We start from the raw sequence: 16,798 nt of genomic DNA, 5'->3' as shown, positions 1-16,798 counted from the left end.
TCATGGTGGTCAGGATGCTCACAAAGAAGAGGACAGGCCTGACTCTAGACCACCTCAATGATTCCTAAGCATTTATATTCATTAGAGCAGATACTGTAGCCTTGTCCTCTCTTCTTCCAGCTCTATAAACACAAGGTCACACAATTTTATTTATTGAATGTTTAACTATTTCAAGCTAAATGGAAAATACATTGAAAGGAAGAAAGGCATTACCTATAAATCATATACTTTCAGTATCAGTAACAAGCAAGCTGTAGCCATTTGGGTTTCGACTTCTAAGTGTTATACAACAACATAAGACAACTAGTTCTGGATCAGACCACAGGTCGGTCTGGTTTATTATCCTGTTTCCAGCAATATCTAATAGCAGAAGTCTAGGGAAAAGGACAGGTTCAGAGAGATATTTCTGTAGAACATCCTCTTGATTTCCAGCAAGTGATAGCTCAGGTCTTCCCCAGTTAGAGGTGGTATCTTGAGGTATATTTAGATATAAATATAGAGGTATATTTAATAGCTTGTTTCCATTATTTAGGAAACAAGCTTGTTATTTTTTGATCCCATGCAAACTTTTGGCATCCATAAAATTCTGTAGCCAGGGTTTCCAGTGCAGGCACTGTATTTTGGAACCTGTCCCTTGCCTGTTTCATCTGAGGCAGTGCTGGCCCACAATCATAGGCACAACCCGCCCACAGTGACCTTTATACTGTTATAGTTGCACTGATGTCCAAACCTGAACCATTGAACTGTACGTTACCTGCATGTGGAGATGTGGGCATGAACCTACATGAATCACCTACTTTAAGGGTCTTAAGGGACTTGTCCAAGATCACATGCAGAGGTACTGGAAAAGCAGGAAAACATCCCAAGAGGACTCTGATGAAAGCACCTAAACCTTCCTTCAAACCTCCTTCTCTCTGGCTTAGTATCAGTCTTAGTGGTGTGATCTGGACTTGCCAGATCATCTACAACAGCTTGCTGGGTCCCAGAGCATCTGATCTTTTCTTTTGATCCCATGGAGAACTGGGCTTCTGGCCAGCTAAGAAGAGCAATCCAGCTAGGCAGTCCTCCAGCCAAACTCCCTCTGGGTGCGCTAGTTTGGACATTGATATTTCACTGACACTAAGCTTCCCTCTTCAGCATGAATTGCTCATTACTTGAATTCCATCAGGGATTTCTTATGTCATGAAAGAGCAGAGATTCTGCCTGAACACACTGAGCAGGACTGACTGCTTTCTGTAGATAAAGTTGTTGATCTGTGTATATGTGTGTGCCTGTATCTGCAGGACATAGATGTCTCAGTGTTTTCCTCTCAATGGTGTCTCTGTTCTGCAACCATCTGTGTATAAAGCTGCTATTCTCTCGTGAACAATGACTCATACAGGAAAGTCTCTAAGAATTAGGCAAGAACTATGTTCATCCTGAGTAGTATTGAAGATGAGGATTCAATCCCATAAACTCTTGGAAACTCAGCATTAGTTTTCCCTTGACAGCTTTAATCTTTAAAATCTGCTGTTGCTGACACAAATTTACAAACAACAGGTTGTCAGTAAACTGTCTCTGCAAACGGGTGCTGCAAGTCCACTACTTGCTTCCGACAAAGACGCAGCACAGCACTGCTCACTGTGGCCAACCTTTTCCTCACTCCATTTTCCAATGAGGATCCACCTAGTGACTCTTCCACCTCCCACATTCTTCTCAGCCCGCACAGATGACTCTCTCCAGCCTTTTCTCTTATATTTCCAGGCTACTCTGCATCTCTGCCAACTGCAGTAGGTGAGTGGGAAAAAGTAGGGTCACTGTTCCTGGCACCCTGCAATTTCACCTGGACCTGGAGCTGCCCAAAAGACTGAAGTTGGCCATAGGGACTACCCGGGGCAGTGATCCATATTGGTATAAAAAAATCACGATGATTTTCATATATCTAGCAAGGTTTGAGTACTTAAGAAATAGCTGAAAGAAAGGAAATATGCAGAAGATTTTATCAGAAAGTCTCCTGTGGCCAGAATGAGTGCAGAAAGAAGAGTTTCTGAAAATCAAGTGAGCTTCTCTGGCTAGTGAGGAAGGTGCTGCTTTGTGGCACCTTGTCCAGCACTGTGGAAAGAAAAGGTTACAGGGTTCTCATGTTCTCCACTGCCCCAGAGAGGTAACAGTCTCTGGGGATGCAGATTAAGATGATCAAGAAAGTTTAAAACAAATGGTGACATATCCTAATAATGTAATTGTAAGACAACTCCAGTTATGTAGACGATACCCAGAAAACATGCACGCAATAAATACAATTTTTGAACTGGATCAGAATTTTAATTAGAAATTTTATTCTCAGATTTTAAAATTTCTCTAGGATGTTAGGTGGTAAGCAAGGGTCAGAGGTGCTAATACATGAAAAGAAACATGCTCCTGTGAGTGTGAGTGAAGCTGCGTGGCTGGAGATGGACAAAATGTTAAAATCAATGGGCAAAATCAGAATCACAGAATCACAGAGAGGTTGAGGTTGGAAGGGAACCTTGGAGGTGATCTGGTCCAAACCCCTTGCACAAACAGGGCCACTTAGAGCAGGTTGCCCATGGCCATGTCCAGATGGCTTTTGAATATCTCCAAGGACAGAGATTACAAATCTATGCTGTAAAAATATCATGGGAAAAAGAGGTTGGCATTTTATCCCTGGAATCATCACTTTGAGGACTCACAGGCTGAAGGAGATGATTTGATGGCTCACTTGGATGGTGCCTGAGACAGAGGCCTCATTCCCATGCTATCCTTTCCCAGCCACCACCCTTCCTGCTAGCTGCATGGTCCTGACCTTCCTGTGGCTGGTACCAGTTATGTGTTCCTCAGCCTTTTCAGTGAATTGATCAGTCTTCAAACAGCAGAATGCAACTTTCTTCCTGCTGGATTAGTGAGTTCAACTGATTCAGTGAAAAATGTAGATTGGAAGGCATATCAGAGGTCTTTAGTCCAATCTTCTACTCAAAGCAGGGCTAACTTCAAAACTAGATGAAGTTGCTCAGGGCCTTGCCCGTCCACATATATCCCGGAAATCCCCAAGGATGGATATTCCACAACCTCTCTAGGCAGCCTGTCCTAGGGCTGCACCACTCTCACGGTCAATAATGTGTTTCTTTTGTTGAAAAAGAATTTCCCTGGTTTGCAACATGAGACCATTGCCTCTTCTCCTTTAACTGTGCACTTGCAGGAAAAGCTTGGATGCGTCTTAATTCGCAATCCCCTTTTCAGCAGCGTTAGTCTGCAATTAGATCCCCCGCTAGCCTTCTCTTCTCCAGGCCAAATGAATCTAATGCCCTTCGCATCTCCTCATATGGCACATGCTCTGGCTGACCGATACTAGGGGCTTTTGTTGAATACTCTCCAGTATGTCAACACCTCCCATATAATGGGGGGGGAGTGTCCCAAAACTGAACACGGTATTGCAGATGCAGCCTCCCCAGTGCCAGGCAGAGGGGAATAACCACATCCATCCACCTGCTGGCTACTTACTAATGCAATCCCATGATTAGTTAGTATTATTACTGCAGGGGAGCACTGCTGACACAGGTCCAACTTGTTTTCCACCTGAATCCCAAGGCCTTTTCTGCAGGGCTGCACCCTAGCAGTCAATCCCCAGTCTGTACTGACGCATGGAGTTGTTTTGTCCCAGGTTGAAAATATAAAGAGGGTTTATTATTTCAGAGAATTAGAACAAATGTATGAGGTGAATTAGACCCAATTTATCATGTGATTAAAAAGGGTCAAACCCTGAGTCCTCTCGTGCTTTGTCTGCTAATACAAGTAAGGAGCAATGGTGGCACATGGGAGTCCAGTTTCATACCCAAGAAATTTCAGTTTTCTGCAAAAAGTTTTTGGAGCTGTACAAAGTCTGATGTTGGTCACAGACATAAGCAAAGGGGCTGTAACTCTCAGCACAATTTACCCTTTTCCTAGCAAAAGGCCCTGCAGGCTTGAAAGAGAATCTTGTAGGCCACTGGAATGAATCCCACTTCCATCCATTCCCCCAGGACCTCAAAGGAGGAGCAGGCACCATGCCTAGAAGGGATGAGCTTTGTGTGTGCATGGTGTGTTTTTAAATCAGCATTTTAATCCTCCTTCTGACTTCACAGATAGGCAAACTAGTAAGAGTTATTCTTAGTATACATTGAGGTATGACAGAGCTCCAGCTCTCTTAATAAGCTTATTTGTTCTAAAATAAAGAGTCTGTCCTCTTTTTTTCCTAAGTATACCTCACACTACCTCTGGTTCAACTAAATCAAAAATAGTACATTTCTTGTTCTTAAAGAAATAAATCAAGTTTATTTTGAAAACCTAGCAGTTACCCTATTTCAATTTCCTTCCAACTTCCTGGGCTTTTTTTTGGGGGGGATTTTTTTTTTTTTTTGTCCCCTCAGTCCCTCTCCTATTTTCCAGAAACCGTCTGCTTCTCTTCAGAATGCTAATACACACCTGCGTATCGTATAAATTTAGTGGCAAGAACTAAGCAGAGAGATACAGAAATACAAAAATCGCTGAGCTGGGAATAGCCTAGAGTTGCCCACTGGAACTGCTCAGCACATACCTGCATTCAAGTTCCTGCCAGTCTCTGGAGGCTCAATGGCTTGCTCAGTCTCTCTCTGTGTGGAGATACTTAGCTGAACAGTGAGCAATTTTTAAGGAGCAGATGACATGGATGTTTGCTGTCATTTTCACATTTACAGCTAAGTTAAAGGCGTGGCCTGTTTTTTTTTTCATCAGCCTAAGAGCAATTCAAGCCTTTGGCCTGAGCATTGTTCAAACCATCAGCTTGCACAGTGCACTGTGCCCCTGTGCAGAGGTGGCAAGTAGCATAGATTTGGACTGAGTCTTTAACCTTCACCCTGTCTCTTCTGCCTTTCTCCCAGAGCTGTCTTGAGTGAGCAAGGTGACATGTTCTGTGGTCACAAAAGGAAGCCAGTAATGCTAATGTATGGCCTAAACACCTAATAGGCTGGTTTACTGAAATACTCCTGCGGAGAGACAGGTGACCACACAAAATGATCCGTCCTACTGCCGGCCAGCATGCCAAGAAAAAGCAGTGCTGGCTCATGCACATGCATCTGGTCATTCCATTACCTCTCCCTTCCTGGTATACTGGGACAAGCAAAGGACTCAGAGGGCTCTATAGATCTCATGACAACTACAAAGCACATCTAGAAGCTTCTGGGAGTGCAAAGAAATTTTCAGACAAAGGCTTTTATTTCAGCTTTATAAATATGTTTGCAGCCATCATCATATTAAAGAAAAAATAGCCTTAAAACCACTCCTGCAGAACAAAACTCCCATGCAGGAGCTGTTTCTCATTCTTTCAATTTTTCTTCCTTTATGTACAAATAAGAGTGTTGAGAACAGGTTTGTACTTAACAAAAGGATAAACCCTGCTAATCTACTGATTTGTCTGCTAGCATTGTGCTTATCACAGCACTGTTTGTTGGCTGGGGCAGACGTGGTCCTAATGTGCACAGCTGTGCAATGAAAACCATATCATGTCATGTGAGAGTGTGGGCAGGACCTGACAGTTTGAGGGGGTTGGACACGATGACAGTTCCAGTCACAGACTGCTGTGTTTGTGACCGGGCTGTCCACATCCATCTCTGACAACAGAAAATACCATGCTGAAGAACATGCAAGCTAGAGCCAATGATGGCAGGTAGCCATGGAGCAGGGGAAAAGAAACAATAAGATGATTTTTGTCAGCTTGACAGGCAGTGATGGCAGATCATCATCTGAGGGGGCATTAGCAGACAAAACATCAGAGAGATATGACTGGACCCTGACCAAGGACCCTGAACGTGAACGGGAGGATGACCAGTCAGGAGGCGCATGGGTTATAGCCAGCAGTGATGACAGGGTATAAAACACAGGGGAAGGATGACAGAAACCCAAATGGAACACAACGTACGAGAACAAGTGACAGATAAATAGGAGGAGACAAGAGGAGAAAGGAATGACATGGAAGGAAGGAGCATTGAGGGGATGTGAACAGCAGGCCACTGGGTACTGAATGTAAACGGGAGGAGGCAGGGACCTTGACAAGGGTGACCAGCTGATGGGTGGTGATGGCACTTGTGCCTGAAGACAAAAACAAGACTGAGGAAAACGGCCAGAGCCACTGGCTGTCACTTGGACGTGACCACCTGGCTGAACACGACCAACCAGCAAAGTCCGGCTCCTGCAGACAGCAAAGACCCAGACATTTTAAAATGAAAAATCTGAAGCTGTTAATGTGCTCCAAAACATTTTTGCTTTTCAGAAACAGTCCTTTTTCACTTAGACAATGACGAGCAGCTCAGCAAAGACCTGTGCTGGGCAACGCAGCCAGAGCATCCCCTCCCCTTGCATACGAGGACCCCGCTCACCAGGGAGGGCTCCGAAACACGAAACACAGGGACTCGGAGCGGTACTTGGGGGCAGGAGCCCAAACCCCGGCGTCGCAGAGGGGGAGAAGCCTGGAGCTGGCAGAGAGCCCGGCAGGGCAGGGCCTCCCCGGCGGGCTCCCGGCACAGGCGGAGGGCTCGGCCCTAGCCCCGCTCCCGGAGGAGGCTGCTGGCCCGGGCCGGGCGGCGTTGAAGAGCGGGGGCCGCTCCGGCACTTCAGCCCGCCGCCGCCCCCCCGCGCCTCGGGCCCGGCGGCGCGCAGGGGAAGGCGCCCCCCCCCCGCCCCCCCGCCGCGGCGCGGCAGCGCCCCCTGCCGCCGCGGCCGGGCGCAGGCAGGGCTCGCGCTGGCAGGGCTCCCGCGCCCCGGCGGCGGCCCCGCCCCGAGCGCTCCCTACCGGGAGCCCCCACCGCCTCCCTGCCGCCCCGCGGGGTGGGTGAGGGGGCTTCCCGGTGCGGCCGAGGGGCTCCGGGGGGGCGGCGGACGGGCAGAGGCTTAGCAGATTCACCCCCCTCCCCACATGGAGCAGAGCCCGTCCACACACACACTGCATGGAGCAGATCTCCCCCCCCCCCCCCCCGCACACACTGCATGGAGCAGATCCACGCCCCCACACACGCCCCAGCACGGAGCAGAGCCACCCTCACCCCCACACAGTGCATGGAGCAGATCCCCCCTCCCCCCCACTGCAGAGTGGAGTAGATCCACCCCACTCCCCCCAGCACGGAGCAGATCCCCCACCGCCCCCACCCCCACTGCATGGAGCAGATACACACAACACACACACACACGCGCTGCATGGAGCAGATCCACCCCCCGCACACAGATACTGCATGGACCAGATGTCCTCCTTTTCCCTCCCTTCCACAAACACAACACATCCCACAGCACGCACACACCCACACCCACAGTGTAGGGTGCTGATCCCCACCCATTCCTTCCACTCGTGGCCGATCCCCACGCACGTGCGCTGTCTGGAGGAGACACTATCCCCGTCCCCACAGAGTTATGCCATGGACTGCAAAGGTGGAAGAACAGAGCAGTTCAAGTCACAGATACTGTACAGCCTTAGGGAGAGATCTTTTCTGTATTTTTCCTATTTAACTGTTAGCTTCTCTCAAGCATGAAAGTTGAAACTGTGGAGAACAACTGAGGGGTGTGTTCCCATTGCCTGGGAACCCTTTTCCCTTCATAGGACATAACCTGGACTTTGGGAACCGCTGCCGTACCTGCTACATCCATTCACAAACACTCACTGTCAATCTCATAACGAATCGATAGTCCTTACAGTCACCAGAGTGTCACCCAAGTTTATTTTTATTTCTCACAGCTTCTACTTAGGGTTGGCTAAATATGACCAGGTCAAAGATCAATTCCATGCACACCTAGTTACTTGAAGCAAGTAATTAATATCTCTGTTGGATGCACAGAAGTCTACATTGTAAGGGAGCCTGCCGCAGCTCTGGTCAGGGACCTCATTCCTCTGATTTCTAAATATAAAAAAAGGAAGATAACATAGAGGTTATTGGAGCAATTGAATTATTTGAAGGAAGATAATGTAGAGGTTATTGGAGCAATTGAATCATTTGTGTGGTTGCTTCAGGTCTGTGGCAGTTGCAAATATTCTGCCATATCACTGGCAAAGAACCAGTATCTCCCAATTCTGCTGAAAGACCTGGATTCTTAGAGTCGCTCATATCTGGTCTGTCTCTTGGGAGGCACCAAAAGGACTTTCAAAACCCACTGGTTTTGAATAAGTGCTAATTTCTGGCCTTCCTTTATGAGGACACTCTGGTGCAAGAGTGGGAGGAATACAGCTGTGGCTGCCAGGTGTTGGGCAGAGAACTTTGTAGCGCTTGCTGCACAGGAACGGTCCTTCTCTGCAGCCCTCTAACTCACCTGTCCTCCCATATCACGACTTTTGGCTCGCAACTTGTTAACCTGACATTCAGCAATATCAGCTCGTTCTTCAGCCTCTTCCAGCTCGTGCTGCGTCTTGCGGCATCGTGAGAGATTAGTGTTTGCCTGTTCTTCCTGAAAGTCATGCAGTGCCATCAGTGACACGGACACAAACTGATATTGCCCTATTACCATTAACCGAACACCCTATGGCTGCATCACAGTAACATCACCTACTAGTTAGCCTCACAGCTACATCCCTGCATTGCCAGCACTCTGTGCATTACTATCTATTACTGTTAACAACATGAGCACTCAGCTGGGGACAGAACAATTAGTCCTGCTCAGTTCCAGCTGGGAAAACTGGCTAGGGTGGCTCCAAAAGTGCAACAACTCGAGGATCATTGCAGCTGTGCCGCTTTGTTGTGAGCCCTAAGTCTTTACAAGGTAAGGAATATTCAAAGGCTGTGGCCACAGCTACCCTATCGAACCGAATATTCAATTATTTTAATGAACTTGGGAGCCCAGACCTTTTGGAAATCTCCACCCAGAGCCCACAAAGATTTTAAAAGAGTCCTGCACTCACAGCTTCCTCAGCCTGTTTCTTGTACGCTTTCACTTTTAACTGCAGCTTGTCCACCAGGTCCTGGAGCCGGAGAATATTTTTCTTATCCTCTTCAGACTGCGGGAAGTGAAAATCAAGTCAGCCTCGGAAGATGGACTGAGGGGATGCACATAAGAGGGCAGAGGATTTGAAGTACCTGGTAAGTGAGCTCCTTCAGCCTTCGTTCATACTTGCGAGCACCTTTCAGTAACTCTATTCCTCGTTTCTGCTCAGCATCAAGCTCGTTTTCTAACTCATTAATCTGAAACACAGTATCATGGTGAAGACAGCAAGCTGCCAAGAATGGCTGCTGATCCTGCTGTAGGATCCTGGGAACCAGGGTTCTGTGGACTAAGGCTGCAGAGAAAGTGGCAGTGCAGGGCAGCTTCCTGCAGCTGCTTCTTGGGGCTAGAACATCTAAAAACTGCTCACCATGCTCTATTAGTAGTGACATAGTGTGTGAATCCATAGTGATTTATAGAAGGAACTTAGCTGTGCATACCTGGGGCATTTATAATCAAAATTAGGCTTAAATCTCTCAGAGAAGAGGAAATTGAAACAGGGAAGGGGGGGTTCTGTCAATGTTCACCAGGTAAATGGGGAAAATCTGTTTCATTTGTAATCTTTGAGTCCAGCTCATCCTCATGAATAGTCCTTAACAACCTCCCATACCTCCATGCTTCTTCTGCAGTGTATGTAAGTCAAACCTGGACACCGATGTTTTTATTTCTGTGGATATTTCCTTTCAAAGCCAAGAGCACCTAATTCCCAGTCAGTTGTGCTGTATTTTGGAACAGGAACAGTTGAAGAGCACAATAAGTGGGTCAGGCAAATGGTCCTTCTAGCCCATTGCCTGCCTCTGGGAGTGGCAGCAGCATATACTATTTAGGGACAGCATGGAAACCTGGCTGCTATCTACTCCCTTCATGCTTGTCCAGCTTCCACAGTCATTAGATTAGAGGTGTAAGGTGGCATATCTGTGCCTGTTCCCTTAAGTATGTCTATAAACCTGCTGATTTCTAATCCCTTTTTGAACCTTCTACCAGCTGCCTCTACAGCCTCCCATGGCAGCAGGTTCTAGAATTTCACTGTCCGCTCTGTAAAGTACTTCCTTTTATTTCTTTTAAACTGATCTCCAGGTGAAGATGTCCTGATCTGCATCATGTGTCCTTCTCATATTGTGCATTTTGATGCATAACCATTCAGGATACATCTTGGTCACTGCTGTCATGATTCTGTAAACTATGATCACATCCCCCTCAGCCATCTCCTCTCCAAACGGAAGAGTCCTAGCCTTGTTTGTCTCTCCTCATAAGGCTACGCCCACTCAACTGCCATTCCCTGGAGACGCTTCTCTAACTGTCAGGTCCTTCTTGAGTTGCAGAGACCAGAACTGCACATGGTACATTTACTAGAGTGGCAAGTGATGCTCTCTGTCTTGTTCTCAGTGCCTTTCCTAATGAAGCCCCCAATTTTTTCTCTTTTGTGTTTTTGCTTCTACTGCACATTGAACAGTTTCTGAGGCCTGTCATGGATGAGACTGAAATCTCTTGCGTGAGCTGTAATTGCCAGTCCCAAGTTCATCCCCAAGTATGTTTTATATTATTTTTCCCCTAGATAAGTTACCGTATATGTCTACCCTGATGTTCATCTGCCACCATTTTTACCCACTCAGTTTTTATGAGGTCATTCTCAAGTTCCTCACCCACGGTTTGATTACTCAGTGTAACTCTCATCAAACTTGCTGGAGATACCTGGGGTTGTCCCTGTTGTAACCTTCCCAAGAGGTTCCAGCAACCAAGGGCCCACTCAGGAACTTGACCTTAGCCTACCCTAGTCTTCACCCTACCCTCGCCTCTAGTTTCTGGAGTTGCTTCCTTCCACCCTTCAGTGCCAGCTGCTCGGCTTCATCCAGACGGAGCTGCAGGTCCTTCACCGTCTGTTCCAGATTCCTCTTCATCCTCTCCAGGTGGGTGCTGGTGTCCTGCTCCTTCTTCAGCTCTTCTGCCATCATGGCTGCCTGGTTATAGTGCACAGATATGTTACGAATATACCTCCTCGTCCCTGGCAGTTCTGCGCTCTCCCTGGGAGCAATGCCCAGCTTCACATTGGTGTATGGCTGTCCACATGCTCAGTCAGTGCCCATGGCTGTGCTAAGGGTCTGTCATGTAAAGAGGATCACTGTTTCTCAGTATCTGTATTTCTAAAATTACTCTGCCTTGGAGAACGGGCAGGGTTGATGACAAGAAAAAAATAATTAAGGCATGCAAATGACTCAGTACCAAAGTTTCATTTTTTAAGAGTCAGTGGAAATTAGGGGCATCTTGAAGTATCACCAGCTAGCACTCTGCATCTCTGGGCTCCCAAATGATTTTGAATATCTGGCCATGTGGTGCCTAAATTTGCTGAAGAGTCAGACTCCTAAGCAGTTTTTGCCAATGAAATGACCCTGAGTATCTCAAACTACAATGAAAAGCTTGTGCCTGCTGAGATCTTCAGAACCTGGGATGGATAGCTGTCACCAATGTGACAGGGCAGAGAGGAACCTGCAGCACTGCCGCTGGCGAACAATCAGAACTAGACACAGCACTTCAGGCCCAGGTGCACCATGACTTGATGCAATAGTCTAACCATTTTCTATTTCATTTTCATATACCTTTCCTAGATAGTCCTAAGATTTGTTTCTTCTGATGCTGTGGAACTGTAGCCTTGTTTAAATGAAACATATCTATTCTTTCTTTTTATTTCTTACATGTCTAGCATTTGTATAGAAGCATGTATGATTTTAATCTTAATTTCTGCTTTTCTGTGCTGTGTCTAAACAGGACTTGGTTCAGACTTTTCCTATTACAATTTTGCCACCATCTGTTCTATCCTGTCTATTACATTTATCCTGGAAGCAAAAGTGAATGTGGGTATGGGGAAGGGGAGACAGGATTCCTCTTCAGTACAGACTGCTAGCAGAACATGAGCAGAGGACCTAGACTGAAGGGGTCTTCTGTGGCAAGCAGTAGGGCAGAGGCTGTGTGAGGCCCATGTGGGAAAGCTTATGTTTCACCGATATTTTCTGTTCCTGTGTTGACGAATTGGTTCTCCTCCACCTGATTGCTGCCTTTCTAAAGTGTAAAAGTGACTGCAGTAGTATAAAATGGAAGAGAGGCAAGCAAGAGAACTCACATCTGTGATCGCTTTCTTTGCTTTCTCCTCTGCGTTTCTGGCTTCCTGAATGCTGTCTTCGACTTCATTCTGTAAATGAGTAATGTCCACTTCCAGTCTCTTCTTGGTGTTGAGAAGGCTTGTGTTCTGTTGGGACAGTCCGAAGACAGGTCATTCCCACCCCATTTCATGCCACTCCCACATGCCTGTTGTAAAGGAGATCCCAAATACCTGTGAGTGGAGAAGCTGCACTCGCTCACTGGCATCCTTCAGCTCCTGCTCAGAAACTTTCCGGGCTCGCTCTGTCTGCTCCATAGCAGCTCGCATCTCCTCCATTTCTGTTGTCATCAGATTGTTCCTACGCTCTACCATGGCAAGCTGCTCCTTCAGGTCATCATTCTCCCTCAAAGCATCATCCAAATGGAGCTGGGAATCCTTTGAAGGTGAAAGCACCATGAGACTCAGAGGCAAGCAGAGTGAGTGGCAAAGACCTGTAGGACAGTAGCCCTTGTGGTCCTTACCTTGAGTTGCCCTTGCACGGCTTTGAGGTGCTTCTGTGTCTCTGCTACCTGATAGTTGGCATGGCTCAGCTGTATTTCCATGTCATTCAGGTCTCCCTCCATCTTCTTTTTCAGCCTCAAAGCATCATTTCTGCTTCTGATCTCAGCATCCAGCGTGGTCTGCATAGACTCTAATACCCTCTGGTGATTCCTCTTCAGCTGTTGAATTTCCTCATCTTTCTCTGCACTCCTTCTATCAACATCTGACTTAAACTGGTTCAACTCCAGCTGAACACGTAAGATTTTTCCCTCTTCGTGTTCTAAAGAGCCCTGGCAGAGTTAAAATAATATAATTTGTCTCTCTAGTGTCCATTACTGGGAAATGCCCATGCAGAATTTTGACATTTTGCAGTCAGTAACACAGATATATTTGCTTTACTGTGGACCTTTAGAAAAGTCCTAGCACTAAAAAAGCTGACTGCTATTCCCATACACAAAAGTCATTATATCTCAGCTGGATATTAATCAGTAATTTAGGAATAAGACCTCTTAGGAAAATGCCTCCAATACCACACGGTCTGGGCACTGAGGGCTATGTTGACACTGCAGAGGTAACAAAACATGTGAAAACATAAAATAGGACAGCCAAGCCTCAGGCTCAGAAGAACCTTGCCTTTTCTTGCATCTCCATGCTGAATTCTGCTTAGGGGCTCTGCACTTAGTCCCACACCAGTGACTGTGTGGGCATGTTCCCCTTCCATACAGCCTTTTCCCTCTGATACTCATACCATCTAACTTCAGATGTCTAGGAGTTAAAAGCCTGGGGCTGGGTTTTTACAACCACTGGACAGAAATAAGCACATCCAGAGAATGAAACAGTTGATGTAGCCTTCGCATCCCTTTTAAGAACAGACCCTCCGGAGATGCTTATTTCTCCTTTTTGATTCTAGAATGAGCCTATGGTGACTAATTCAGGATTAGACTGATGACATTTAGATGCATAAATTAGAGCAGATGGATTTGCATGGCCACTATAACTCTTGCTCCTACTGCCTGCCCATCTAGTGAGATCTAAAGATTAGAGATGTGTCAGTTGTTTTTTACTTATTTTCCTGCCTAAGGGGAGTTACGGAGAAAATAAGGTGAGGCTCTTCTTGGTGGTGGACAGCAAAAAGACAAAAGACAGCAGTCAGAAGTTGATACAAGGGAAATCCTGACTGCATATAAGGATAAAAATGTTTTCCCATGAGAATGATGTCACACTGGAAAAGGAAATCCAATACTATGGATTTCATAGTAATATTAATATTACTATGTATATAGTATAATAGTATAATTTTCAACCTTGGAAATTATAAAGACCAATTAGAAAAGGCTTTGAGCAACTTAATGTAACTTTGAAGTTAGCCCTACTTTGAGCAGGATGTTGGACTAAAGACCTCCAGAGATCCTTTCCAACCTACGTTAATTCTATGTCTCTGTGTTTGGGTTATGCCCTAGGTATACCATGGGCAGCTCCATGAAATGCTCTCAAAGACATTTTGTGCAGAATCAGATATCATCATACTGAAGTAATATAAGCTTTTCCAAGAGACAGTCAGGGCAGATAGGGAACAAAAGGCAGAAAGAACCCAGACAAGAGGGAACTGAAGGAGCTGCAATCTGGCATGCATTGGGAAAAAAGTAAGATTTAAAGTTATGAAGAGCTGAGGGATAGCCAAAGACAGTAAGGAAGACTGAGCAATCATGAAATTGTGGGACCTGGTATGCAGCCTGTATCAGCAAAGCATGTCAGTGTACCAGTGGCACCTCCAAGATTCAGCTGATCTCTAGCAACCTCTCCATGTTCATCAGAACGCATGTCCTGTGAACTGACTCCTCTTTGAATGTCTTACTGACTCCCATTCATTGAAAGTGGAGGAACTGAAGAAATATAATTTTAATTTTCTTCAACATTCAGCTTTCTTTCAACAGGAGGTGACATCAGAAGACTTTTAAGTATGGATTAGACCTGCTCTGAAAACATCCTTGATTAATTTGACTAGAAAACAAAAATTGTCAGAGTTTTGAAATACAAATGACCTTTCTTCAGCCTTTCACAGGAGCAAATTCAAACAGGTGGTGCAAAATGAGCTCAATTTTAGTCTGGGACTCAGTTTTTCTGTGCATGATAGCACAGCAAGGAATGCCACATTGGTATGGGAGAGGAAGCAGTCCCTATGCTATTTGGTCTGCTTGCGCTCTCATACTGCACCTTTGTGACAGTATCAAGATAAACAGGAATATATAATCTCCAAATTTTCTCCATTCATGATCTTGAAAAACAAGCCCCCTTACTGAGGACACTTGCCTCTACTTCTTCTAATGCTGCTTGAAGGTCACACTTTTCTTGCTCAATTTGCTTCTTTGCTTTCTCCAGTCCATGATTAGCTTTTCCAGATTCAGCAATCTCTTCAGTCAGATCAGAAATTTCCTCTGCAACACAGAAAACACACACTCAACTCGTCTTAGATAATGTTGTCAATGGCACCTGCAATTGCTGTTTGGCAATGGGAGTGATGGTACAGATAATGATGCAATATGATGCAGCAGTGAGGAGAAATAATAGGTCTTGTCTCATGTGCAATCTTTATTTCTGATTACCTGCTATTTCCAGTTCAGTGTGCAATTTGAAAATGAGAGGGACCGACTGGAGTGAGCTCAGAGAATAATGTCAACTTCCTCTGGATAGTGAAATTACATCTCCAGAGAGAGTCCTGTTTGATTGCTCTCTTTATCCTCAGATACTCCCCAGGGATCATTCAGCTAACAAAAAGGAACTGAGCTGTGTTTCCTTTATACAGTTAGTTTGCTTATTAAATGCCAATCTGTTGTGCCACAGCTGCATGGTCCTCCAATAATCAGGAGACAGACAACAGCCCTCCAGATTTTTTCTAATGGCAGTGACTGAAGTAATCTGAAAAAAAAAAAAGAGTATCTGGTTTCATCATAATTTCTGTCCATTCAGTTAATTTGGTCCCTATCCATGAATGGGATTATGGTGGTGTGAAGGAGGGGGAATACCATGAGGAAGTAGGATGCTGTAATGAGCTGTAGGCATGCGCTTACAGGTGACTGTGATCAGCTGAACAGGAAAGAAAGTCACCTAACCTGAGCTTTGTGGGAAAACTTTGTTTTTTAAAGAACAAAACCTTGGGAAGAGGCACAGCTCTGGTAGCCCAGAAACATGGAAGCATCTTAGGACTCATGGTGGATCCCAGCTGATAGAGATCTGAACTTACGCTGGAGGTTCTTGTTCTCCCGTCTGACAGTCTCAGCCTGGTCAAGCATTTCTTCATAGGCATTCTTCATCCGGAAGATCTCAATGCTAAAAGAGCGAGACTCCTTCTGGGCAGCTTCCAGCTCAGCCTGACTCTCCTGGTACTTCTGCTTCCATTCAGCCAGGACCTGGAGTGACAGTAGCATAAGAATGACCCATTCTGCAACACTCCTGTCTCTGCACGTTTACAGGACAAGAGGCACAGCCTGTCTTACAGTCTTTTGCTTTGGACTGTTTTCTGCCTGTGACAATCAATTCACTGTGATACATACTCTGGCTGTTTTGGTGGAAGCTACTTAAATTATCCTCTTCAGCCAGCAGTAGTGCATACCCCAAGCTCTCAGGCAGGAGTTTGGTTTGACACCAGCCTGGACACAATGTGGTTAGTCTGAATGAGGTTGTGTGAGCCTTTTTATTATTGCAGGAGCCAGTGGTCTTGCACTCAGCCCACCAAGAAAGAAAGGTCATGTTCTACTGATTGTTTCCTGAGTTTGATACCACGGCCCTGCAGGGCATCTTTTTTAGCACATTCACCTACTTCACTCACACAAGGCTGGGCCAAGGCACAGGGCTGTGCAACATAATTTGGTCAAACAGTGTTGATTCTTTTAGATGTTATTAAAGGCAGTGAAGGCTGGAACTGTGTAAAGGAGTCTGAGGCTCTGCCTAACCCAAATACAAGGCTGGCAGACTAGCACCAGGCAAAAGTCAGGGCTTGCATGTGAATACTTGCTCAGTCTGCTTGATCAAAGACTAGATATGGATCTTCCCAATCTCCCTTGTGAAGATGTCATGCTTTTTAGAACTATCAGAAAGCTACTTTATTGTTTGCTGTGGTCATCTGGGGTTACTCACACTGTGGAATTATCATTACTATATGTCCTGTTATGTGCTCCTTACCATAGCTTTGCTTTGGATTAA

General features: G+C 45.8%; 1 protein-coding gene across 1 annotated transcript in view; it reads right to left on the bottom strand.

Moving 5' to 3' along the window:
* Positions 1-8,289: 8,289 nt before the first annotated feature.
* The window catches only part of LOC140660186 (myosin heavy chain, skeletal muscle, adult-like), a 34,302-nt gene continuing 25,793 nt past the window's right edge, over positions 8,290-16,798 (bottom strand). Inside the window, exons 30-38 of the mRNA XM_072880727.1 lie at positions 15,840-16,005; positions 14,909-15,033; positions 12,580-12,888; positions 12,290-12,493; positions 12,080-12,205; positions 10,752-10,922; positions 9,060-9,164; positions 8,885-8,980; positions 8,290-8,433 (exon numbers count right to left, since the gene is read on the bottom strand). Of these exons, the coding sequence (XP_072736828.1) occupies positions 8,290-8,433; positions 8,885-8,980; positions 9,060-9,164; positions 10,752-10,922; positions 12,080-12,205; positions 12,290-12,493; positions 12,580-12,888; positions 14,909-15,033; positions 15,840-16,005 (1,446 nt within the window). The remainder of the gene's footprint in view (positions 8,434-8,884; positions 8,981-9,059; positions 9,165-10,751; positions 10,923-12,079; positions 12,206-12,289; positions 12,494-12,579; positions 12,889-14,908; positions 15,034-15,839; positions 16,006-16,798) is intronic.

The sequence above is a fragment of the Ciconia boyciana genome, chromosome 16, assembly GCF_034638445.1.
Source record: "Ciconia boyciana chromosome 16, ASM3463844v1, whole genome shotgun sequence".
NCBI classification, from domain to species: Eukaryota; Metazoa; Chordata; class Aves; order Ciconiiformes; family Ciconiidae; genus Ciconia; species Ciconia boyciana.
The sequence above is the reverse complement of the archived record's forward strand: the minus strand, read 5'-3'. Positions and strand labels throughout refer to the sequence as shown.